This window comes from Sinocyclocheilus grahami, unplaced genomic scaffold, assembly GCF_001515645.1.
Source record: "Sinocyclocheilus grahami isolate Dianchi unplaced genomic scaffold, SAMN03320097.WGS_v1.1 scaffold144.1, whole genome shotgun sequence".
NCBI classification, from domain to species: domain Eukaryota; kingdom Metazoa; phylum Chordata; class Actinopteri; order Cypriniformes; family Cyprinidae; genus Sinocyclocheilus; species Sinocyclocheilus grahami.
In genome coordinates, this window is record NW_015505323.1 from 1,452,614 (window position 1) to 1,478,898 (window position 26,285).

General features: G+C 38.5%; 2 protein-coding genes across 4 annotated transcripts in view; both read right to left on the reverse strand.

Moving 5' to 3' along the window:
• LOC107591647 (double-strand-break repair protein rad21 homolog) overlaps positions 1-3,577 on the reverse strand; it is a 9,940-nt gene extending 6,363 nt beyond the window's left edge. For all 3 annotated transcript variants that reach the window (XR_001609892.1, XR_001609891.1, XM_016280866.1), the window contains exons 1-4: positions 3,505-3,577; positions 1,448-1,635; positions 200-329; positions 21-120 (exon numbers count right to left, since the gene is read on the reverse strand). Coding sequence is in view for 1 of the 3 variants with exons in the window: in XM_016280866.1 (XP_016136352.1) it covers positions 21-120; positions 200-329; positions 1,448-1,591 (374 nt within the window). In the remaining 2 variants the exon portion in view is untranslated. The remainder of the gene's footprint in view (positions 1-20; positions 121-199; positions 330-1,447; positions 1,636-3,504) is intronic.
• Positions 3,578-14,660: 11,083 nt separating this feature from the next.
• LOC107591680 (CUB and sushi domain-containing protein 3-like) lies at positions 14,661-24,813 on the reverse strand. Its single transcript, XM_016280903.1, has 7 exons — positions 24,645-24,813; positions 23,284-23,349; positions 21,384-21,542; positions 17,438-17,550; positions 16,014-16,101; positions 15,719-15,854; positions 14,661-15,379 (listed from the first exon to the last, which is right to left on the reverse strand). The coding sequence occupies exons 1-7, from the start codon at positions 24,772-24,774 to the stop codon at positions 15,220-15,222; spliced, it is 852 nt and encodes a 283-aa protein (XP_016136389.1). The 5' UTR covers positions 24,775-24,813; the 3' UTR covers positions 14,661-15,219.
• Between the last annotated feature and the right edge of the window lie 1,472 nt (positions 24,814-26,285).

A 26,285-nucleotide genomic window follows, 5' to 3' on the forward strand; every position in this document is an offset into this window, starting at 1 on the left:
TAAGTTAAAGCTGAACATACTCCAGGTCCGGAAGAGGTTGATCGAAGTCGTGAAATTCTTCGGGTAATGTAATGGCATTGTAGGCAGCTTCACGGTTCTCCTCAGGCAGGTCGACCACACCTGTGTCAAACAGTCCACAAAATATTATCTCTTGCAGTACAATAGGACCAACTTCTTATGTAGTCCAGCCACAACTTACCTGGGCGAAAAGCCATTTTAATTTTAATAAAAGCCTCATTGCAGTCTGCCAGCAGGTACTTGGCTTTTCTGTGGTAGATCCTCACTACACCCAGGAGTAAGTGACCAGATGTACGGAGAGCCATTTTAACCTATCAAATTAAGCAAATATTATAAATGAATGGAGCTGCTATAGAGCTGCTCAGTCATGATGACAATTTGAAAGCCGTCCCAGAAGGAATTTCTATTTGATTTATGTGTAAAACGAGGTCTGTGAGCATCATTGAAGAGATTTTCATGGTTTGTTCTAAACATAAAGTAGCTATGTTTACATTCCCACAAATATTCCGTTTATAATTGGATTGGTGTGTCAAATGGTCAGAAATGCCATTGTGTAAACACTTTAGTCCATCCGATTGAGCTTGATCTGAATACAATTTTGATTGGATTAACCAGGGTTATTAAACTAAAACCATAATTTTTTTTTCATTATTTGAAATAAAATAAAATATATGTACTATATATATATATATATATATATATCGGTCTCATATATATAATCTGTCTCAATATTACCAAAATAGCACTGGGGTACAGTAGAGCTGAAATAATCTGAACCACAGGAAAAAAATTAAGCATGTGAATGCCTAAATCAGACTATTTTCTCAATTGGATTAAAAAAATGTAAACCAATACTGTAAGTGAATTGGATTGCAATGTTTAGGGTTCATATAAACAAAGCTTTCAGAATCTGAAATCAGATTGGATTCATTCTGAGTGACGATAATTTGTGGATGTAAACATTACTAGTCATATCTCAAACATGAAATCTTAAATGTTTGGGTTTTAGGACTACAAACTGAACAACACTATTACTCTAAGTCTAAACCGCTCTGCAAGGCATTTTAAGCTCTGTCATGACATTTAAAAACAAAGAAAAAAATTGTAAACCAATACTGTAAGTGAATTGGATTGCAATGTTTAGGGTTCATATAAACAGAGCTTTCAGAATCTGAAATCAGATTGGATTCATTCTGAGTGACGATAATTTGTGGATGTAAACATTACTAGTCATACCTCAAACATGAAATCTTAAATGTTTGGGTTTTAGGACTACAAACTGAACAACACTATTACTCTAAGTCTAAACCGCTCTGCAAGGCATTTTAAGCTCTGTCATGACATTTAAAAACAAAGAAAAAAATGGAATCCACAAGAAACATTTACAAAAATAAACCTGAACAGCATGGTTTCAAGAGAATCCATTAACCTTTGGAGAGATGATGCTCTCTACACTGCTCTCCAGATTGCACTCAAACACGTGTGCTTTGGTCAGCTTCTTATCCCAGTGGGCCGCCAACCAGATTTTGGCCAGCGGCCCACGTTTGCTGAGGACAAAGTGGGCGTAGAACATCGTCCCTGCACCTTCTCACACTGAGGTAGTGGGGGACGCTGAACCTGCAGAATAAAATGGCACTGCTGTTAGGCACAATTATTCATTTGATTGCTCTAAAAGGTGATTTTTTTAATGTTAATCAACTTTCCCCTAGCTTAATAGGCAGAGAAAACTTTAACCAAGCCATACATAGTTTAATGCCCTGAAAGTTTCAATACTGTGGGTCTGTGGCGGTATCAAAACATTGCTGTTTGTTTGAGTTTGTGGCAGGACTGTGTCTGTCTGACCAAACAATAGAAGACAGCTCAGGAAACTTCTTTTAAAACATTCTTTAATTTTTATGCTGGTAATAGCGTCACTCAGGTCTTTTAAATGGTTTGTTTCAAAGAATTCTAAAAATAGGATTCAATAATTTCATTCTGTCATAACATACAACCAACATTCAGTTAAGTTTCTAATTACATGTAATTTCATGTATCCATGTTTAGTTTGTTGCAGTACCTTTAAATAAAGTCGAGAACTTACTGTAGTTTGCATTTACATTACTACACATTTAGTCATAAAGCAATATGCTATTTATTAAATCGGTCTCCTATGTGTGTTGCTGATGAAACGGTTTCAATCAAAAGATTTGACTCAAAGGGGCAATTCTTGCCTTGTTGGGTGTTTATCGGAAATGTTTAGGAATATCAGATAAGATTAAAGACATAATAATTTAACAATTCCATTTGATGAAATTATAGCTTGCCATTACATTTGAAGAATTTACTTGTAATATTAGATGTTAGATGTAGTCTACTACACTTGACCACTAGTACTCTATTCTATTTCTATTTTATCTACTTGTTTTCTTTTTCTTTATTTAAATTCAAACAAACTTGACCCTCTAACACTTGCACTCTCTATTTCTTTTCTAACTTGTTTTATTTATTTTTAAAAATTGACCCTCTAACACTAGCGGTCTCTATTCTTTTTCTATAATACTTGTTTTCTTTTGATTTATTATAAAAATGACTCTCTAACTACAGCGTTCTCTATTCTTTTGACTTGTTTTCTTTTTATTTATTAAAAATGACCCTCTAGGACTAACGTTCTCTATTCTTTTTCTATTCTACTTGTTTTGAAGAAAACTTGCTAGGTGTACTGCGTTACTAACCGAGACTTGTCACAGCACTTACATATTTGTGCTCTTTTGTTGGTTTTGATTGCTACTGTCCTCATTTGTAAGTCGCTTTGGATAATGCAAAATGTACTACTTCAATGTTTGATGCAAAAACTGTACTAAGGTGAAAATGCATGCAGTATTTGACAGTTTCATTTTTATTAATTATACTTTTTTTAAATTAAAATAATTATGCAGATGTCACGTTTTCCAAAATATCCCCTTTCATACATAAAGATGGGTGTGTGGCTGTCAGTGATGGAGGGGCCTGAGTGATGCGCACACATGCACTGTGACCATACAGTATCAGCGCACCCCTGCACTTTTATTATTCAACTCGTAATGGTGTTATTACAATATTTAATAGTCTACGAAATGTATGATAAATGTAATAACTGTTAATAATGTAACAAAAATGACATATGTTGTTAGAAAAGCAAAAAAGCTGGCGGTCTGCTGTCGCGAGATCAACATCTGCCTGGAATTTGTAGCTAACGTTACTGCGGCGCGCGCCAGGTGCGGATTTTCCTCGGGCTTTGCATGCGCAAAGACGCCAAACGCATTCTCCACACAAGTCATCTTAGCGCTAATTAAGACATTTTAAGTGATAACATAAAGAGGTGATGTTACACAGCGTCTGTCATTTGTCGCTGGTGTAGAGAGGGGGAATGGAATATTCTAGCAAGTTGCATGATGAAATCGAATGGTTATGATTCCAATGCATGCAATTAAATCCATTTTTAGTTATGTTTTCGCCGAAAGTACTTACGCGGAACGGTCCTATCGTAGCTTTCCGTATTTAGCAACCGTATCTAGGGTACCTTTCTCACCCTCCTCCCACTGTACAGTTTCACTAAAACAAACAAAATGGCGACGCCCCCTGCCGCCGCGAGCTTCATTTAAAACGAGCTGGATGTTAATGAGGGAAACTCATACTTTGAGGGATGCTCATACTGTATGCATGACAGAAATAGGCAGTTCATGTACATGAAAAATCGAAAGAATGAAAACAAAATGCAATTTTGGTGATTACAAATCCGCATGGCTGTATTTTCTTTCCCCCCTCTATGAATGTCAGTTAGTTGAGCTAGACAATTATTATAGTTGAGACAAACGCTCAGCCAAACATGAAAATGGGCCCTATATTTAGATGTTAATGAGGGAAACTCATACTTTGAGGGATGCTCATACTGTATGCATGACAGAAATAGGCAGTTCATGTACATGAAAAATCGAAAGAATGAAAACAAAATGCAATTTTGATGATTACAAATCCGCATGGCTGTATTTTCTTTCCCCCCTCTATGAATGTCAGTTAGTTGAGCTAGACAATTATTATAGTTGAGACAAACGCTCAGCCAAACATGAAAATGGGCCCTATATTTAGTAAGGCAGAAATAACTTTTTTTTCTGGAAGAACAAAGTTGCTATTTTTATGTTATGATGAGAATGATGATTATAGCAAAGTCTTGCGTTGCTTAGTAGCCTCTCTTGAAACTGAGATATAAGGTTCAGAACAACGAAAACTGTATTTATACATATTAAGTATCTACCGAAACGATTTAAGTTGATGAATAACCCTAATTCACAGTGGAGTTGTCAAAGGATCAGAGAATCTTTACGATTCGCGGTCTCTTGGACTTTAAATGGCTGTAACATTGAAAATATACAAACACACAAGAAGACAAATTGCCCTGCCATGGAAGTCGGCGTCTTCAAGATAAGTGTTTTAAATGTATATAATCTGTCAAATTGTTTTTCTTTTTTACAAAGTTAGTTTAGTTTAATGTCCATAAAATCTCATTTTATAGCCACCAGATGGTGCTCACACTCCATCCTTAGTAACGATTGACGCTGCCTCTTGGATGGATGAATAAAGCACTATGAATAAACATAAGCGTAATTCATCTTGATATCTGCAACAGATATCTTTTTAAAGATTTTTATATATTATGTTGGTAAATAAAACTTAGAATCAAGACTTGTCATGCTTTTCTCAACACATTAAAGCGTTTCTACAGTCTATAAAAATAAATACAAATACAAGCCATTTGTTACTGTAAGAAAAGTAAAGAACCACATAACTTATACTTCACTAGGTGGTTTTTCACCAAAGTGTCCCAGAACAGTGCAGTTCTTGTGTCAAATAAGGTTAAATGATAAAGAACCAGGATACAGTGTTCTAACCATTAATGCCAAACTGTGTTGGACTTGAATAGATTTGATTAAATTTATGTTACTGTGTAGAGGTACGGAACAGCAAGGGATAAAGGTTTATTTGCAGCAGGACACTCTCCCTTTGAAAAAATTGCAGCCTGTTATGCTCATTTACCTGAAATAAACGTTAACTGTGCCAAGAAATGAAACCTGCTTGGCAATTTACTACTTTCTAGTATTTATTTGAGAACAAACCTATTGCAAGTGTAGTATAAAATGTTGATGGAGGTTTATAGGATGGCAGTTTGTGTTGAAAGGAAAGTTTAAAATTATATGTTTATATAACTGGGAGTTACTAGGCAAAAAACTTTGGAATTTTGGAATATTGGAGTTTTGGAATATGTAAAATTATGATAATTATGTACCAAACCTACACCCTAAAAAATGCTGGGTTAAATACAACCCAGTGCTGGGTAAAATAGGGACAAACCCAGCAATTGGGCTGTTTTGACCCAGTTACTACCCAGAAGGTTGGGTTAAACATTTAACCCAACCGCTGGGTCAAAACAACCCAATTGCTGTGTTTGTCCCTATTTTACCCAGCACTGGGTTGTATTTAAGCCAGCTTTTTTTTAGGGTGTAAACTTGACCTAATATTTTATAACCTTTCAGATAAAGAGATATGGAAATGCATGGATTTTTCAGTTAATCCAGACAAATTAACAAGCAAATCAATTGAAAATAAATATATATGCAATGTATGTGTTTAATGTATTTATCTCAAACACACACATACTACAGAGACAACACCTTCATGTAGAGTGAACCTAAGGTGAATGTGTTCTGCTGTTCAGTGCATATGAGCCATGCATGATGCCCTTAGGTTGTCCTTTGCTTTTAATGACAATAGCACCACCTCTTAAAGTATTTTGCATAAATCACTGGTGCTTTGGGGAATGAATAGGGACAGTCATTTCCAGCATATTACCTTTAGGGTGAGGGGTTTCCTAGTCTGAGAATATGAATTTCTATTACTCCTCCATGACAACTGAATTGCTTACTTTTAATTGGAAATGATCATAACTCTCTTGTGAGCTTTAGTGTGGAGGGCTTTGTCATGCATTTATTCTCATATGGTGCCCACAGTGTCAGCCCAGAATGAGACATCCATCAAGTCTCAAGGCAGGAGACACTTGTTCTTCAGCAAGCGGAAAGGAAAGTGACCTTGAGCAATAATGGAAGAGAAACTTCTCTATCTCTCCTTCACCAAGACTCTGCCAATCCTTCTTGATCAGTCGTTTTGTTGAACTCTCTTAGGTGCCCTTTTGCAGGTCATGTCCTCCACCGGGGCTGGATGGGCCTGTCATTGTCACAGCTGAGGTTCGAGCTCAGTGTGCTTAATCAGGCCTCTAAGAATCTAATTAGCGCACGGACGCGGGCAGATGCAGACGAAAGACAGAAACACAGCGAAGACATCTGCACACGCTCTCTTGAGTAACCATGAGTGCATTTGCAATCTGAATCTGTAGCCAGTGGGAAATGAGAACAACAGTATGGGATCTGCTGTAGACGCGCAGGAATGGTGATCGCAAGGCATGCCAGTGATGAAAACTCATGACTGAGTGCTTTCCTCTACGCAGCAGAGCAAGGGTAAGTAAGGTGTTAAAGGGACAGTCCACCCCCAAAATTAAAATTACTCATCCTCATTTTTTTCCCAACCCAGCTTTCAGTCTACTGCGTGGAACATGAAAGGAGTAAATGTATGGTGCTTGTCGCTCTTTTCCAGCCCCTCACATAGCCTACAGTTTGGAACAACTTGAGGGTGAGTAAATGATGACAGAATTGTCATTTTTGGGTGAACTATCCCTTACTGCAAGTGAATAGGTGCCCAAAGTTTAAAATATTAGTAATGTTCTTACACATGTAGCCTATATCTTTTCACTTTGATTTTGACTTGGACATGGATTCATCCACTGGGGTTGTATGTCGTATTCACTTTGTGTGGTTTTCGAATCATCAAATTTTGGGTCACTATACAGTATATCCACTTGGACTCCCAGAGATGGATTTTTTTTTTTTAAATCTTAAATTTTCATTTTTGGGGAAGAGTATCTCTTTAAGAACCAAAAATCTGTAAAAGTATCATACTGTTGTTCACACGATTTGTGCACTATATTCTTCTAAGACTATATAAGTCTTCTCAAGTCATAGCTTTGTGTGAACAGAGCCATATTCAAGCCATAATAGACCTTTGTCAGGGTAGCGCTATATTAGGCTATATGAAAACGAGTCTGTGAGGGATAGAATTACAGTGCATTCGATGGATTGTACTGTTGTTTAACATTGTGCAGAACAGAATGTTCAGCTAAAAAAAAATACTTTCATTAGACAAAAATTCCATAAAACAGTTTTCACAGTCGAGTTATGAAAATGACATGATCTAGGACCTTTATACAGTGCGTGCCATTGCAAAGACTTTAAGTCTATCCCTCACAGCCTTGTTTTCAATTCAGTATGGTGTCCTGATTATGTTCTATTTACTGATAACAGTTACTGAGTCAGAGCAAAGAATCAGCCTGATTATTTGTGAACGAATTGTTCAGGGCTGAGTTTCCAGTATTGTAAGCGTAAGTAGAAATAGAAACCATTGCCTTCAGTGGTCTTTATGATCAGCTTAGGCTCCCAATGCTTTTAGGAAATGCAGTCCAGACTGGTTTTGTGAGCCAGATCAAATAATTATTTTAAAATATCTGATTCAAACAAACAAATCTTTCAGGAATCTGCTATTGCAGCTGCTTCTGTCACGAACAGGTGAAGGTCTCCAGTATATGCTGTCCAGTATGTGCTAGAAAGGGTGAATGAAACATGTGATTTAAGGCTGAAAGTAAATAAGTGCTGGAGTCTGTCTTGGTTATCACACTCACTCCTGCGCTTTGTACTCTAATCTCTCTCTGCCTGTGATTCTGTTATCCCCTTCAGTGTCCGGCTTTAAAGTGGTATGCTAGGAGCAAAACGCTGCTGTGTCATCTCCCAGTTGTGGCAAAGGAGAACTTTTACCAGTAACCTTGATCTTACTATTGGCGTGAAATGATGTAGAAAGAGAAAAATTGCTGGTTCGTCTCAAAGAGAACATACGCTTGAAGCTGTTGTGATATAAAACGTGTTCGCGGTGAGATGAAAGAGTGAACATGCACCTCAGCACTACTGTGACAGAAGTATAAGCATTAGACTACAGGATTATACTACTGCATCTTCATGTTATGAAATGGCTTTCTGTTACGTTGGAGATTCAAATATTGCAAGTTTATACTGGAGGGTTAAATTGAGGTTTTGGAGGTGGGGGAGCACTAAAACCTGGTGGTGGTGGTGGTGAAGATGAATCAATCGGATACATCAGTTGTCAGCCACTGGCTGACAGCGCTCATTTATTTTTATTTTTTAAAAAATTGTCATAGTGTTGACTTTTGACAAAAATATCCTTTAAATTTATTAATCCAATATTTCTTAATTTCATATTCATTATGTTAAGCCCCGTTCAGACTACACGATTTTTTTGTCGGTTACGACAGTCACCGTGTCAGATTATACGATTTTGACTGTATAAAATCTTGTCGTGTCGTGGGTACCAAACATGCCAGACTATGCGTTGCTTCCCGACCAATCATCCCGTGACGTCATGCGTACTGTCATCAAGAAGCCTGACTTCCGTAAACAACAGCGGCAATGGATACCGAAGTTGCGTGTTTTGTACTGGCTGTGTTGTCCTCGGAAAAGTGCAAAAAAAGAAAGAAAACTTGACAGTGGACACGTTCCTGGCTTGCTCGAAGAGGAAAATACGGGCTGTCAATCCTCCAAAGAGAACTCGAGGTAAAATATGGATTGTTTATAGTTTTATTTTTAGCCAGACAAAAACAGACCGTTAAAAAAATCAAGCTAAAGCTTAAATTAAGCAGTATGCAGCTCCAAAGTTTTTCATTGATCACCAATGTCATTTTACACTTCAGAAGTACAATTTGTTTTATGTAGTCACATGGGGTAAACATAGGGTGACCATACGTGCCATTTTCCCAGGACGCGTCAAAATGACATCAAAATACCTCGAGAGCATTTTGAAAGCATAAGGAACCGTCTGTATGGTATTTTGATGTCATACACGATCGGTCTGCAAACGCAAACAAAGTCAAAACCTAGATATTTTAGGCAATATAGAAATCCTGGCCAGGACGCGTCCTGGGAAAATGGCACGTATGGTTACCCTAGTAAACGCAGAGCCTTTTTTAAATCTCCAGGTGATGATACATGGGGCAATGTCAGATCGGTCGTGGGCCCTGTGTCTGACATTGTTGCCCGTTTACAGCAACATTGCTCAAAAAGTTGCCCCATGTATCATCAGCCTTTGATTGATACATTACTCCACCAAAAGAAGTCACAATGATAAGTTGAATGCACGCATAAAAACTGCAATGCCATTTCCATTGGCATAATTTTTTTTTAAAGTTCTGCATTATGTCCATTTTTTGTTTTTAAGCGAACAATAAAACAGTTAACTATTGCTTTGGATTGTAACCAGACTGTTTGACTTTCTAAACGGTTTCTTTCTATTTGCAATGAAGGACAGTGACAGGAAGGGTTTCCGTGATCTGCTCAGGATGGATGTGGAGGATTTTAGCTACTTGCTTGACAAAGTTACACCACTCATCCAAAGAAGGGACACAAAATTTAGAAGAGCCATCAGTGCAAGAATGCACCTGTCTCTAACTCTACGATTCCTTGCTACAGGCAAGTCAGTTTAAAAAAATAAAAATAAAATAACAAAAATGGACATACATACATTATTTTGTGAAAATAATGTTTGTAACCAAACAGATGTGGGGCACCATTGACTACCATAGTATTTTTTTCATACTACGGTAGTCAATGGTGCCCCACATCAGTTTGGTTTCAGACGTTCTTCAAAATATCTTCCTTTGTGTTCAACAGAACAAAGAAAAAAATTATACAGGTTTAACATAACCTGAAGGTGACTAAATGATGACAGAACTTTTATTTTTGGGTGAACTATTCCTCTAATTTTCCTGTAATTTAATTACAGCTACTTCTGAGTAAATACTGCACAGACTATAGAACAGTTCAATATAAAATAATAATGGATGTAACAATTTAATGTCTAATGTAAAAATGTATGTTTTCATTGTAACCTCACTTTAAATACTTTGGTTTGTTCAATATTTTAAAATGAAAAGCGATATTTTGTGTCTATCCTTGTATTGTTGAACTTTTTAATTTTTTTTGTCTTAATTTACTCATATCAAAAATTACAACAAAAACAACATGTGAAAACCATGTTTTTTATCCTTAGGTGTGTTACAATGGGTTGTAGAGCTGCTTTATAGCTGATTCAACTTCATTTCATAATTGATGCATTTAGCAAAATGGACACTGTTTTTGAACTGATTTGAATCAACACTGAACTGACTCAAGCTGAGTAACAACACTATTGTCTTCTGTAGAGCTTCTGTCAAGAGAATTGAACTCATTTCATAATGGATGAACTTCACAGTTATTGAACTGAATTGATTCGAACTGAAAACCGAATCAACAATGAACTGACAAGCTAAATAATGACTCTTGCTTTGCATCAGAATTTGAATTGGTCTCATATTTGATGAAGTTTCATTTTCTTTTTTATTACTTTTAAGCTGCTCTGAAACAATATGTATTGTTAAAGCGCTAAAGGTAGTGTGCATTTGCATTATTTTATGCTGATGAAGTTTATGTTGTGAATATTTGAATATTTTCCTTCTAGAAACCTTTTATTAATTATTAATCTAGGAATGTTTTTTTGTCAACAGTATATTTTATTAATAATAATGAAAACCTTAGCACTGAAAGCAGTATGATAATTATGCAATTAATTGTCTTGCTCTCTCAGTCGCACCTTGGCAGTGTTTCACCTTGTTTGAATTCTTGCCACACTGAAATTGGCCTTACATTCATCACCGTGTGTGTTTCAGTATCTCAAGGTCTGTCTTGTGCCAGGAATGTACACCTTCAAGAACAGAGCACTTCATGAGTTTGTTTCATCTATTCACTTTCATCGTCCTTTCAGACAGCATGGAAAAACCTAGATTCTATAATCCTACCTTGATTCATGTTTTTTTTCTCTATACAATAATACTGTAGTACTAACAAAGGGGGGAAAATGTAGTCACCATCTTTTGTATTTTCACACACAAATAACTTTTAAGCCTATGCAGCTCAACACAGACTAATACTAAATGTATTTAAGTATTTAAAAATAATTAAGATTTATTTCCTCACATTGTGGCATGTTTTTTGATTAAACACATGCAATTCAAATATAGATTTTTGAATTCTCAAAGATGGATTTTCATGCCTCTGGTTGAATTGACAAATGTGACCCTGGACCACAAAACGAGTCAAAAGGGTACATTTTTTCGAAATTGAGATGTATATGAAAGCTGAATACATAAGATTTCCATTGATGTAAGGTTTGTTAGGATAGGACAATATTTGGCAGAGATACAACTATTTGAAAATCTGGAATCTGAGGGTGCAAAAAAGTCGAAAGATTGAGAAAATCACCTTTAAAGTTGTCCAAATTAAGTTATTAGCAATGCATATTACTAATCAAAAATTAAGTTTTAATATATTTACAGTAGGAAATGTACAAAATATCTTCATGGAACATGATCTTTACTTAATATAGCCTACTAATGACTTTTGGCATAAAAGAAAAATCAATAATTTTGACCCATACAATGTGTTTTTGGCTGTTGCTACAAATATACCCCAGCGACTTAAGACTGGTTTTGTGGTTCAGGGTCACACATAGAATTTATATTAGAATTCACACTAGGTGGTCATTTGGCAGGTTAGATTCAGCAGTTCACCCTGCTGGTAGATGCCATACTTGACCCATTGTGTGGGCATTTAGTTGGCTAATGGTTAGAGAGTCGGACTTGTAACCCAACTGTTTCCCAGGCACTGCAACAAAAAATGGCCGCCCACTGCTCCGGGTGTGTGTTCACGGTGTGTGTGTGTGTGTGTTTGTTCACTACTCACTGCTGTGTGTGTGTGCACAAATTCCAAGTATGCAACACCATACTTGGCCAATGTCGCGTCACTTTCACGTTTTTTCTATTGGCGGTCTTTAAAACGTAGCTATGTGTTCTGACAAAAAAAGATCTTTGCAATTAACATTCAAAAGTTTCAAAAGAAGCAAAAATGGCAGCATTTAGGTCATATACTTACTCCCTTAATTTCCTCATGGGCCACAGGATAACAATATTCTGAGTTCTTCAGAAGTTTGCTGGAAGTATCTTCTTCCTTGTGATCAGCCAAAATAGTATGAGGCACAGTTCACCACAAAGTCATACATGAACTCACTTGATGGATGCGTCAATCCCACTGCTCCGGGTGTGTGTTCACGGTTTGTGTGTGTTCACTGCTGTGTGTGTGCACTTTGGATGGGTAAATGCAGAGCACTAATTCCGAGTATGGGTCACCATACTTGGCCACATGTCACATGTCACTTCACTTTATCCCAGCTGTCATGGGCGGAGTTCATTAATTTACATATAGCTACTGCAAATTAAGACAGTGTCAAAGGGGAAATGAGATTGCTCCACCCTAGAGAGATTTCAGCAGCTTCTAACTCCTGCACTCAATGCATCAAATTGTGAGAAATTGTCAATCAAGTGTTTGCATAGCAACACAAATGTGACTGAAGCCAACAAGTGTGACATTTAAGCAGGGGGTAAACAGGAATGTTTAATTTTGAAATTCTAATCAGTCATGTTGTGTGCAGAACAATGCTCACACTGAGCTTATGAGATGGATCGGATGGGTTATTTGAATAATATTAAGAATATGTTTTAAAACATGATGATATCTTTGGCCTGTTGATTTTTGGCTTATCTTTGCAGCCCACATTTCGTTATTGATCTAATTCCACAAGAAAACCTTGAGTAAATGCTCCAGATCATCAAAACTACAAAAAGACAGAACACTCATTACAAAAGGAAATAGCCTTTTTAATCTTACATTGCATTGAAAATTTACATAATAGTTTCATACATTGTACAAATAATTTCTTCATAAAAATATATTTCTTTACAAAACTTTTTTATAATTTTTTTACCCTCTTTTTATATTTCTTTTGAATGCATTAACATGGGAGGAGTACCAAGCTCTGCTCCAGATCATCAAAACTACAAAAAGACAGAACACTCATTACAAAAGGAAATAGCCTTTTTAATCTTACATTGCATTGAAAATTTACATAAGTTTCATACATTGTACAAATAATTTCTTCATAAAAATATATTTCTTTACAAAACTTTTTTATAATTTTTTTACCCTCTTTTTATATTTCTTTTGAATGCATTAACATGGGAGGAGTACCAAGCTGTACTGCAAATATTAATCTGTTTGATCGAAAAGTGCCTATTTTTTATCATAAATGTGTATTTTCTTTTATTGCAGTCAGTTATAGCAAAAGCTGTTGTTGGCAAATAAGTTCAGACTGGCGGAGGAACATAAAATGTCTCACACGAGCAACAGTGTTGGATAAAACTGAATATCTGAACCACACATTTCATTGGCGGGGAGAAATTAAAATACATAAACTATATGGCAGAGGTGAGGCATGAGTAGAGGAAGTGGGGAAGCAGCAGACCTGGGTCACATGGTTTTTGGTAGGCACTGTGTAAAAATCTGCCATGTATTAAAACAAATTCCTAGAGATAAATAATAAATTAAAATAAATCAGTAATGTCAATGACGTGCAAGACTGCAAATCCCTATGGCTGAGCGCAAAAATCAATGCAAAAAATATCACAGGTTGGTTTGTTGGATTTTGGAACTCCAGGACAGTGATGTCAGCATAGCCTCCTGAAGACTGCAGCATTCACTCCTGCCGATGCACAACACTGACCTGGACCTCTACTGACCCATAATTATTTTCAATATCTTTTCAATATGACCTGTTTAGGAAAATGTGGTGGTGAATACTTTAGAAGGCACTGGAATGAATCTCACAGCTTGCAGGCCTGGAAGCACATGACCAACAGTGTCTGACCCTGCTTTTTTATGACAAAAAGTGTTCATAACTTCATCTCCTGCCACCACATATAGTGTGCCTCTCATGTTGACAATGTGATATGTCTACATTTTCTTCATAATAACTTTGTTTAGGTTAACCAAACCCACTTTAGATATTTTTAAGGTCAACTCATCAACTTTTGCTGCTGATTTTATGAATGTATTTAGTGTAAAACACAACAAGGTCAGACATAACTGGAAAGGTGTTTCACAAATTTTTATATAATAACAGTAATAATAAGAATGGCAAGTTGTTATAATGACCAAATTATCATATCAAATTTGTTTCCCAAATACAAATGGAGCTCAATGACACTTCCGCACTGAAACACCAATTAAAAACAAATAGAAAAGAAAAACAAATCTGCAGGCTTCAGGTCAAAATGCTGACATTTGTCCTACGGCCCATTCTGAAGATGGATGCTTATCAACAGACACACATACTGAATATCAAAAATCTATAACAATTATTTAAAAAAATCCTCAGGAGGTAACGACACACCACTTTTCCACACATTTTCTCTCTTGTTTTACCCAAACACATCACACATTACAGAATGCCGCAACGTCACAGAGATGACTGGTGTCATTAGGCACCAAAGCTAAAGGAATGAATGTGAATGAGCTGTAAATAAAACTTTGTGTACCGTACAAAACAATCAGGGAAATAATGTATCGGTCGATGTGAATCTCATCATAAACTCTTGCTAGAATAGTTCTCTCTTGGCCTCTCCCATGTGGTAATATATAGCACAAAAATATAGGTGGTGAATGCTCCTCATATATATGCAAGTAGATTTACAGATCCCTTTCCCCTAAAAAAATACCCAGTCAACTGTGAAGAAGCACTCACGGAGTGTGAATAAGGTAGCAGAAGAATCTCTTCATGCTTTCCGTCATGAAGAAGCTTTTTAGAGTGAGTCTTCAAAAAAAAAATCCCCCATGACAATGTGTTTCGTGTTTCATATTTCATACATGTCCTCCGCGGACGCACATGGTCAAATGGTTCCTGAAGAGTGTGCTTTATATATCAGAGAAAGGGCAACAGCGTTTGTGCTAGACATCCTCTGTGAGTCTCAGACAAATCCGTCCATGACTGTAATGCTATTGTTTCCACCTCCATTTAAAAAAAACAAAGCAAAAATCCTTAAATGAAAAAACAAAAAAACTCCACAGATGTTTTCGAGTCAGGCGGACCTAATTATACCATTGTGCAGACTGTGTTCAGATTGGGGTCAAATCGGACAGCTTTGCCTTCCACGGACTTTGCATTGGTGTTGTACATGGGGTTCTCGAAAGCGGCCTGCCCGTTGTTGTTCTCGTGAACTGAACAGCCTGTGTACTGGGTTTTTGGAGTAGTCCTGTCAGAGCGAAACAACATACACACAAGACCTGACATCAGAACGTCATTAGAATCAAATCTGCAGCAGCTTTGAGAGTTTGGAAAGACGTCGAGTGGCAGCGGGTACGTGGAATCATGCAGGGAAGAAAGGTAACATCTAATTATGATCACATTCAATAACCTGCAAATGAGCTAATTCTGTCTCTAAAGACAGTATCTGTCACCGTCTATTTCTTTCCATCCTGCAACAAATGATGATGATTTTGTCTGAGACTAATTTCTAAATTCGTTCTGATCTGTCTAGAATAACAACTCCACAAACAAACTTTGACAAATGAGGATAGACGGCAAGACTCACCGCTGCTTGTAGAGATAAAATCCGAAGCCTGCAAATATCAGGGCGAAAAAAGGCACAAGGATTGCTATGGCCACAGAGCTACTGTTTGTACCATGTGGTGGATTTGAAGAATTATTACTTTCCGACATATTCAAACCTGCAAGAGATCGAGAAACATTCATTTTAATTTTTGTATGCATTTATTAACTTTTTTTTTTTGCCAAAATTGTTGAAACATTGATGAAACGGGGTGGGATAAAATATTTTACAATGAAACAATGCAGCATGAAAAAAATATCAAGATGGGCTCCCATACCTAGCCTTTGCAGGCCAAACTGGCCGTAGTCTTTACCCTGTATAAAGCCTTGAAAGACATATGTGGACCCATCTGGTTCAGCAGACACCTGCCGGCAAACAATCAAACAGATCAATTGCCTTGCAGACCAATGGGAATATATTTTCCACTTACACTCACTACTGCTCACACAGACTGCCAAAATAAAACTGAAGATAAACTGACAAAGAAATGATCAATATGCTGAAATATCTTATTAGCAGTTTGCATTCACATTAGCAATGGTGGACAGTAATTAAATATTTTTTTATATTCCTTAACTATACTTCAGTAAATTTTAAGTTCATTAAATGATCAGAAACGTCTGTTACTACATTCTAAAGCATGATATTTGACATTTCACTTCACTACTGTATGTTTCAGAAAAAACTGTGAAGTGAAGAAATCAGCACCCGCTGTCAGAACCAGATGGTCATGTTTGATTAATAAATAATCATTCTCATTCTTTTGAGTTGATTGAACTGGTTCACAAATCATATTTAATGATTCATTTTTTAATTCAACTGATATGATAAGTTGCGGATTGAGACAATAATTCAGGCCGGGAATTTGACTTCATCCCAGGCCACCTCCGTTGCTGCACGATTGTCGAAGATATAGTCTTTGGATTCAGCCAAATAGGCAGTGCGTCGCTGACGTTGGGTCATGTGGTTGTGTTATTTTCAAACCGCGATTGCCTGTTTCATAGATTCTGAGAGGTCCATCAATTCATTCCAAGCTGCATATCAGCCTATCACACGTCAAGCTGATGGCACGGCAGGACAGAATGACCGTCAGGCCACTGGGAAATGCCCCAGTGCTCCAGATGGCCAGTACACCCCAGGATATGATTGCAGTAGTTGATAACTTTTGTACTTTTACTGAAGTAGAAGTCAGTGTTATTTTAGTTTTAAGATACTATTCAAGTTTTTATTAATAATTTTATTAAATTTTAGTTTGATATTTTCTGTTTTCATTTTAATGTTAGTAACTTATGTTAGTAATTTTGTTGTGTTTTTGTCATTTGTCATTGTTCTTTTTATATATGTCTATATAGTTTACATTCTTTTTTAATTCAGTTATAGTTTTAGTTATTTTAGTACAAGTTAAACTAAATTAAAATGAGAATTTCCATTAATGTTTATTTTATTTCAAGTACTGAAAATGTTTTATGGTTTTAATTTTAGTTTCAGTTTTAGTTTTAGTTAACTATAATAATCCTGGTAGAAATGTAATATAGTTGTACTTTTACTGGAGCAATACTTCATCAGCGTATCTGTATTTTAATTCAAGTACAGGATGCGTGGACTTCATCCACCATTGCATTTTAATATATAACACAGTATTCTTCTGTACAACACAACCTAAAAGATAATAGCACTAAAACAAGACACATGTGCACATACAAATCCATCCAGGGTCCACTGCTCTTCTTTGATCTTGCTGAGTGTGGTGGGTGAGGACGCTTTCACGTGATACACCAGCAGCATCAGACGTGCTTCTTGGCTCTTATAGACACCTACGACAGAGAATAGAGAGCAGACAGCTGTCTACATGCTTCACGTACATGTTTCATCCTCTTATTGCTCTCTTCTTGTCTTGGCCACTCTCTCTAACTCTTTCTAACTGCAGAACAGAAATGCACACACACTCTATGGTGGCACTCCAGCATTTTAGGTGAAAAGATAGATTTCATTGCCCTCCAACTGGCTGATGACTAATTAAGTTGATGGTTCGCTGTTGCTCCCATCGTTATGATCATGTTACCCTTACGACAAGTCCATTTTTCACATGAGTGACTGGTGGTTTATTCACCTTTATTCACCAGTGATTATTCCTGATGGCTGGCCAATAGCAGTGTCTAAGATTAATTAGATGATGTAAAGCATATGTCAGCTTTATAAAGACTTGTGAGTCTCATGAGTGGAAGAGGAAGGTGGTACAGTCAGTCTAACGATCTAACTCATTAACGGTCTAGTTTAATTTGCCTCTGTTATTAATTTTACATTAGGGGTCTAACTTGGGAGCCCAATCATCTCTGAGTTTAAGAGAAAACGCCAGTGAAAATTGGCTAGTGGATTTTGCACGCTGAGCCACTCCCCGTACACACTGGTATATAAGGCAACAGCACACATCCACTCATTAGATTTTTGCTTTGGAGCCGACTGGTTGTATGAAAAGCTGTTATACTCCACAAAGCCATCTGCTGTGTGTTGGGAAGCTGTTCTGTTCTGAACAGCGGTGTCCCTTTTAGTGATTCCCCTGGGCCTTTCAAATAAAAGAGCAGATTTCCTAAAAGTTCAAATCATGGATGATTTGCGTCTTTTTAAAGATGCCGTTTCATCCGTGTTCTCTTGTTTGCTGTCATTTCCTGTCCTCTGACAATGGCCACGAGCGTTGTCTTCTGTGTCTGGGCATTCAGCACGCTGAAGACGCATTCGTGGATGGTTCATGCCCGCACTGCGAGTGCATGACCACGGCAACGTTGTGATCGCGTCTCTCCGTTCTTAAAGGGAAAGGAGCAGACCCCTCTGTCACTACTCGTCCCGGTTTCTCTGCCACGAGCAGAGGACAGCCGGCTAGTGCTCTGGAAAATTTGAGGGTGACAGTGAGAGTTTCACCTGCCGGGCCACGCCCCACGGACCTCTTACTCCTCCTGCAGCACTTCTCCTGTGCAGCTGCTGAGTGATTCTGTTGGGCTGTCTTATGATGGTCCCCGCATTTCATTCGGTGTGCCACCAGGGGATCAGATGTCGATTGCAGCATCGGGGGATGGGCTATTGACCTCTGCGGATGAAGATTCAGACCAGATTCGATTCATCGGACCCAGAGTTGACAGCCATGCTTGTCCGGGCAGCTGTGAGCATCAGGCTGGAGGTGAATACACCACCCAGCCCTGAGTGCTCAAGGCTGGACGATTGGTTTCTCAGTGCGGACCGCGGCTCACAACCGCGTTCTACTCTGGTTCCTTTCTTCCCAGAGGTGCATGAGGAAGTGACGTAGTCGCGGACGTTTATGGCCAGAAGCCGCTCGTCTCCTTTCTCTGTCCTCACTACCCTCGATGGTGGGGCGGCTAGGGGGTGCTTCGACATTCCCCAGGTGGAGAGGTTGCGGTGCACCTGCAGTACCGACCCGAGGTTGATGCAGGAGCTGCGCACGGCGACTGACTTCAGAGGTTGCGGTGCACCTGCAGTACCGACCTGAGGTTGATGCAGGAGCTGCGCACGGCGACTGACTTCGCCCTCTGGGCGATGAAAGTCACGACGCGTTCCCTCTGGAAGGCGATGTCCACTCTGGTGGTCCAGGAGCACCAGCTCTGGCTAAGCTTGTTCGAGATGAAAGACGTTAACAAAGTATGCTTTCTTGACGCTCCCATCTCCAAGGATGGCCTGTGCGGCGACACTGGACGTGACGCGGCAGACCTAAGTGATCTGCCACCAACGGTGGTAGACACTATCACTCAGGCTAGAGCTCCCTCTACGAGGCAAGCCTATGCTTTGAAGTGGAGTCTGTTTACGAATTGGTGTTCTTCTTACTGAGGAGACCACCGGAGATGCTCGATTAGAGTTGTGCTTTCTTTTCTGCAAGAAAGGTTGGAGCGTAGGCTGTCACCCTCCACCTTGAAAGTGTGTGTTGCTGCTATCGCAGCACATGTCACACACCTTGAAAGTGTGTGTTGCTGCTATCGCAGCACATCACGATGCAGTGGACAGCTGGTCCCTGGTAAAGCATTACCTGTTTGTTAGGTTCCTGAAGGGTGCCAGAAGGTTGAATCCTCCTAGGACACCCCTGATACCTTCCTGGGGTCTCTCTGTTGTCCTGGCTGGACTTCAGAGGGGTCCCTTTGAGTCGCTAGATTCAGTTGAGCTGAAGTTCCTGTCTCTTAAGACAGCGCTCTTGATTGCGCTCACTTCCATCAAGAGGGTCGGGGACCTCCAAGCATTTTCAGTAAGTGAGGAGTGTTCGGGCCGGCCTACTCTTACATTGTCCTGAGACCCCAGCCTGGATACGTGCCCAAGGTTCCCACCACTCCCTTTCGAGTTCAGGTGGTGAACCTGCAAGCGCTGCCCCCGGAGGAGGCAGATCCAGTCTTGGCGTTGCTGTGTACCGTAAGAGCGTTACACATATACGTGGACCACATCCAGAGCTTCAGAAGCTCTGAGCAGTTCCTTGTCTGCTTTGGAGGTCAGCAGAAAGGGAAGGCTGTCTCCAAGCAGAGGTTGGCCCACTGGATAGTGGATGCCATCGCCTTGGTGTACCAATCCCAAGGCGAGCCGTGCCCCCTGGGGGTGAGAGCCCACTCCACTCAGAGTGTTGCCTCCTCCTGGGCGCTGGCGCATGGCGGCTCTCTGGCGGACATCTGTCAAGCTGTGGGCTGAGCGACACTTAACACCTTTGCGAGGTTTTACAACTTTTGTGTAGAGCCGGTTTCTTCCCGCATGTTGGGTAACCCGCTGTGCCATTCCCCCTCACATGGGGATGCAAGTGCCTTTCTTCTCCCAGTAGAGTTCCCCGGTTGGCGAACCCTGATCGAGCATCCTCTTGGCGGAGAAGTCTGACGCTAGGCCCAGTCCATATCAGTATCTCCACGTCACCTCCCTACGGGTAGGATGTGGTCTCCGTAGTGACTTTTACCTGAAGGCTTGCTTCCCCATCTTTCTGCCAGGCTGAAAAGAGCAAATAGGAAAGATTTGAAGCAATCTTTCACTGAAGGTCAACATTTTTTTGTGGACGGAACAGCAGCATGGCCTTCTCCAGCAGCGATGTACTCACCATTTGGTCCCCTTCTGTACCAAGGTCAGTGAATTTGCACTGGGGCTTTGGAAAGGTTATGACCTTAGCGTAGCTTTTGTCTTGACATGCTACGGCTTGTCAACATTTGCAGCGACACAGGGTTGTGACGGTGTTCAGGTTGTGGCGTTTTCCATAGACCCCTAATGTCGTCACGACATAACTCTTAGTGACGGACAGATAGGAAACATCTCGGTTACGTAGGTAACCCTCATTCCCTGATGGAGGGAACGGAGATGTTATGTCCCCATGCCACAACCTTGAATCACTCGCTGTTGCCGGGACACGTTCTTGGCTCCTCAGCGTAAAACCTAATGAGTGGATGCGCGCTGTCGCCTTATATACCTATGTGCATAGGGAGTGGCTCAGCGTGCAAAATCCACTAGCCAATTTTCATTGCCGTTTTCTCTTAAACTCAGAGATGATTGGGCTCCCAAGTTAGACCCCTAATGTTGTCACGACATAACGTCTCCGTTCCCTCCATCAGGGAATGAGGATTACGTACGTAACCGAGACGTTCTGTCAGCTCAGTAAATCTGCAGAGTTGAACAACAAACCCACCTGAAAGCAGTAGTTCCATGTTGCTGCTCGTTAATGTGACGTTAACTCTACCCGTGGTTGTATTAAAGCTTGTGATACTCAAAGTCATTGGTTGTTTTCTTCCCTTGTAGTTGTATGAGCCCTTCCAGACGTAGTTAGGGGCAAATACATCATCAGGAACTGTGAATAAATAAACAAATGAAAGACACATTCAATATTATTCATAATATTATTAAAATAATATTATTCAGTATTAGTCATATCTATCCCTGTACATATCATATTCTAAAATACATAATGCTCACATACACACATCTGCATATTTATTGTGTATATTAAATTTCTGCAATTTCTCTTTTGATTTACATTAAACTGCAAATTAAGCAAATTAACACCTATTCACAACTATATTATATCTTATATTGCCAAAAGAGAGTACAGTATGTAGTATCAGAAAATAATTAAGCAAAATATTTTTATAGTTCTGGCGGTTGATTGGTTGACACATTGTTTCAGTCATGCTAAAATACTAATGCCAAACAACTACTGTATATATGAACCATCTGTGTATGAACCATAGATTGTCACTAAATACATTAAATAATATTTATATATATGATTTCATATATATATATATATATATATTTCTATGTATATAGAGCTATATTTTGTGATCTATTTTATAAAATCTAGTTGACATTATCAAATAGATATTACATTATATTTCTAAATGCACAGAAATACACATACTTTAAAATATATACATAAATATATTACATTTATTATATATTATATAATATATATATATATATATATATATAAAAATTCTAAAGCTACTTTGTGTAATATCTGTTTCATGCTTTTCTCATATAACACAACAATGGCTTTTTATTTGACTGTCGGCCCTAATATAAATATATTTATGTACAGTAATATAGCCTCTCATATCTTACTGCTTAAGCAAGGCAAATGAGTCAAATTTAGCCATAATTCAGCATATAATTCAACAAAGTATTCAGTTATTCTCATAAGATATTTATAATGGAGCCAGATAAGAAATAATGTGTTGGCCGGAGTTCTCAGATATCACGCTCTGAGTCTTTACAAAGGCAGTCAATTTTCCTGTAATCTACCGTTTCAGAACCCAGTAGCTTGAAGGGTTCTCCGTGTCTTACTGATCTTGGGATCCATCAGTTTCTGGAAACATATTGGATATCCGGTTTGTCCTTTCTGTCATGGACTCTAGAAAGTGACTCAGACAACATACAGAACTACCACATTTTGCTATAAGTTTGATTGCATCATATAATAATTGCTGTTAATAGTGTTCATCGTCTGTTTGATTACGTCTTTAATTGATTTTTCTGTACATTTCTGCCATATGTACATTAACTGAAAGTCACCACTGATAAGCTACCACTAAATATTGTAGAAACTTAATTTGCTGTAAAGTTGCTTTGCAACGATTTGTATAGTGAAAAGCGCTATACAAATAAACTTGAATTGAATTTAACTGAATATTTGCTGTAGGTGCTCCTACAGGTCCTACCTTTGCTGGACACCAGCTTGCCTCTTACTTAATCCTGCTCTCTAAGTATATAAACGTAAGACACGCAATATGCTCTAAGAAAGTCTGGCAAAGTTCAGTAGGATGATCTTGTGATTCTAGTCGAGTTTCTTGCAGCTGCCAGACTACTTTACAGTCAAACTAACTGGAGCCCATTTTCTCCTCATTAGCCCCCTCCTCCTGGGGCTGTGGTCTGGAATACATCACGGATAGCAAATGTTTAAGGTACCATTGCTCTCTGTGGCCAAATAGAGGAGATGTTCAGTCAAAATTATGCATTCTAAATGAGGTGCACTTAACACTCATAAGTGGTCTTTCAAATGAAACCCCATTTCATAATAACAGTGCACCCACCATTTAGCTTCGGACTCGGTGTCCCTGGGACTGGTTTAATAGGCTTTTCAGAGAGTTTGGAGCCCGCTGGGAAAGAAAAAGCAAAAATAAAATAAAGGTTTAAAAAAGATTGACAGATCAAATTGGCACCACTTTTATCATTTCATGCATATAGTAACATCCCCAGGCAACAGTGTGCCTCCTTTCTTCCCTTTCACTAAGAAAAATCAGGTGACTGCAGACAGCAGGGGGTGACATGGTCAACATATCAAGCAGCATAACTGAACATTCAAATGGAGGCTGTTCATGACAGGTGCAGAAAAATGAGGGATAAACACAGCCCCATCACAGTTTGGAGAAGCTCTGTGTCGACCACTTGGGAATTTTTATTTTTATAGACAATCACATCTGTTTATGTGCAGTAATTACTGGAAAGCCTGAAGTGTACAGCTGTGTACATGCATGGTGGCGTGTGCTGGCTGCTGGGGCAGTGCTCTGAGCTGCAGGATGAAGACGAGGAAGATAAAATCACAGCACTGCAGCATGCTGGCCACACGCTAGTGCTCTGGCACCCCACCTAAGCACACGCTCACTTGGGCAGGAAGTGCAAAGTACGAAATGATGTCTAGTTTAGCTCTTGGTGGTGGTCTATGTGAAATGAGGCATGACAATAAAGAAACGAAAACACAGAATTTATTCTTAACAATTTAATACTTGTTTATAAGTTATAAATGTAAGATGAGCTTTTATGCTCACCAAGGCTGCATTTATTTGATCAAACTAAAAGAATATTGTGAAATATCATTACAAATTAAAATAATTATTGAAAATATTGTAAAATGTAATTTATCATTACAATAGCATTCATTACTCCAGTCTTCAGTGTCACATGATCCTTCAAAAATCATTCTAATTTGTTGATTTTGTGTTCAAGAAACAATTCATATTATTATAAATGTTAGAATTTTTTTTTTCAAGATTCTTTGAATATTAAGTTCAAAAGAACTATTTTTAAATAGAAATCTTTTGTAACATTTTAAATGTCTTTAGGGTCACTTTTGATCCATTTAATGCATCCTTGCTAAATAAAAGTATTAATTTCTTTTTAAAAAATCTTACTGACCCCAAACTTCAATGGTATATTAATAAATCAAGCAAAAATAAAATTGAACAGCCAGTCATTACCCTGCATTTTTGTTGTATATCATAAAATAAAAAAATAGAATAAACTAAAATAAGACAAAATAAAATAAAATTATTGCATTCAAACTCCAATTAGTAAAATCTGAGGGGACACGTTTGAATGCTTCTGATGGGAATATTCTGTATGCAGGCTATAGGAATGTTAAAAGTGCTGGCAGACAATGTGAAGTGTTTGATACCTCGACACACAGGCATCTTTCCAGTCCAGGTTCCATCGGACTTGCAGACCCGGTGCTCAGAGCCCCCAGACAAAAAGAAGCCCATTTGGCAGGTGTAGATGAGCGTGTAACCATACGAAGTTAGATCCATACCCACAACATCCACATGAGGAGGACTCTCTGGCTGTTTACAACTGTGGGCTACAAAGGAAACAAAGAGTAATTTTAAAAGAGAAACAAAAGAAATGAAAGTACTATCCAGCAAACAGTCTCGGTCCTCTTATAATCAGACTTCAAACTTCAGTGGGCAAAATCAAAATTAAGTTTGAACTTTTAAGACAACATGGCATGTTTCTTTAGAGAGGATCTATGCTCTCTCCCTCAGTAGCTGACACCGCCATGTTCCTGTGCCTACAAAAGCTGGCGGAGATGTGGCAGACATTGATGCATGCTGGCAGATGGCACTTAAAGGTAGCGCACCTTTACCTGTCACACCAGCAGATCAAACGCAAGCCAATGCTCACTCAGTCATTCCAACAGCTCCACCATCACTATGACTTTGATCAAAAGTAGCCGGGATTGAGGTTTTGCCTCGGTGCACTGGACCCAGTTCTTTTATCCAAGACTTTGATAAGGGTTTCTATTCATGATCACTACATCACCAGTACAGCCACAAAAGAAAAGAATGTAACCAGGGAAAGGACCTACTATGGTTTCCAGTTAAATTGCTGCATAATATGGGAGTCAGGGCCGTCCTTAGGGGGGTGCAACTGGTGCGGTCGCACCCCCCCGGAACGCGATCGCGAACGGACAGAGGGGGGCCCCGCTCCCTTCCTCGCACCAGGCCCCGCGTCAGCTAAGGACGGCCCTGATGGGAGTGCAGGGTTTATTGCAATAAATTCTGCTCATTTATTGAGAAAATGTAAATCAAAATGTGTCTCAAACATCTTTGACATTTAATTCATATTGTTATTCATACTAAATTAAACTGGAGAAATGACTGGATGTTCTTTTCTAATACTGATACCAAAAGCCAAAATAATGTATGATTTAATGTATTATGAATACAATCATGATACTAAAACCAACAAATACATAATCATGCCATATTTACTTATAGCAAAATTAAATTAAATTTTCCCCAAACTGTGCAAATACTTGATATGATCACAATTATCTCAGTTTTTTTCCAAAAATAAATAACTTAATAAATGTATATAATAAATTAATTTTTTTACATACACTATAGTCTATAACTTTTTGCATGCCAAAACTTTCAATTGCTATTAATGATATGATATAGTCCACTTGAAGTAAATAAATAAATTCTCAGGACAACAGAGCAAGGCACAATAAAAAAAAAACATTATTTCTTTGGAGACGAATCTAGTGGAACGCTAATGGAAAGGACAGCCAGTCATTATCCAATTCTGTGTAAAATAAAAGAGGGGGATGAGAAAGACGATTTAACACTCAGCCTGACTCTGTGAGTAGCCAACTGCTCAGTGTAAACAAAATTACAGTGCGTAATTACGGAATGATTTCGATTATTCTTGGGGGGAAAAATGGTGTGATTAGGTGCAAGCACACAAAAGCTGTTTTATCACAAATTTACAATTAAGTGGGGGGAAGTGCTGTGTCTTCCTTGCCATCTCATTTTAT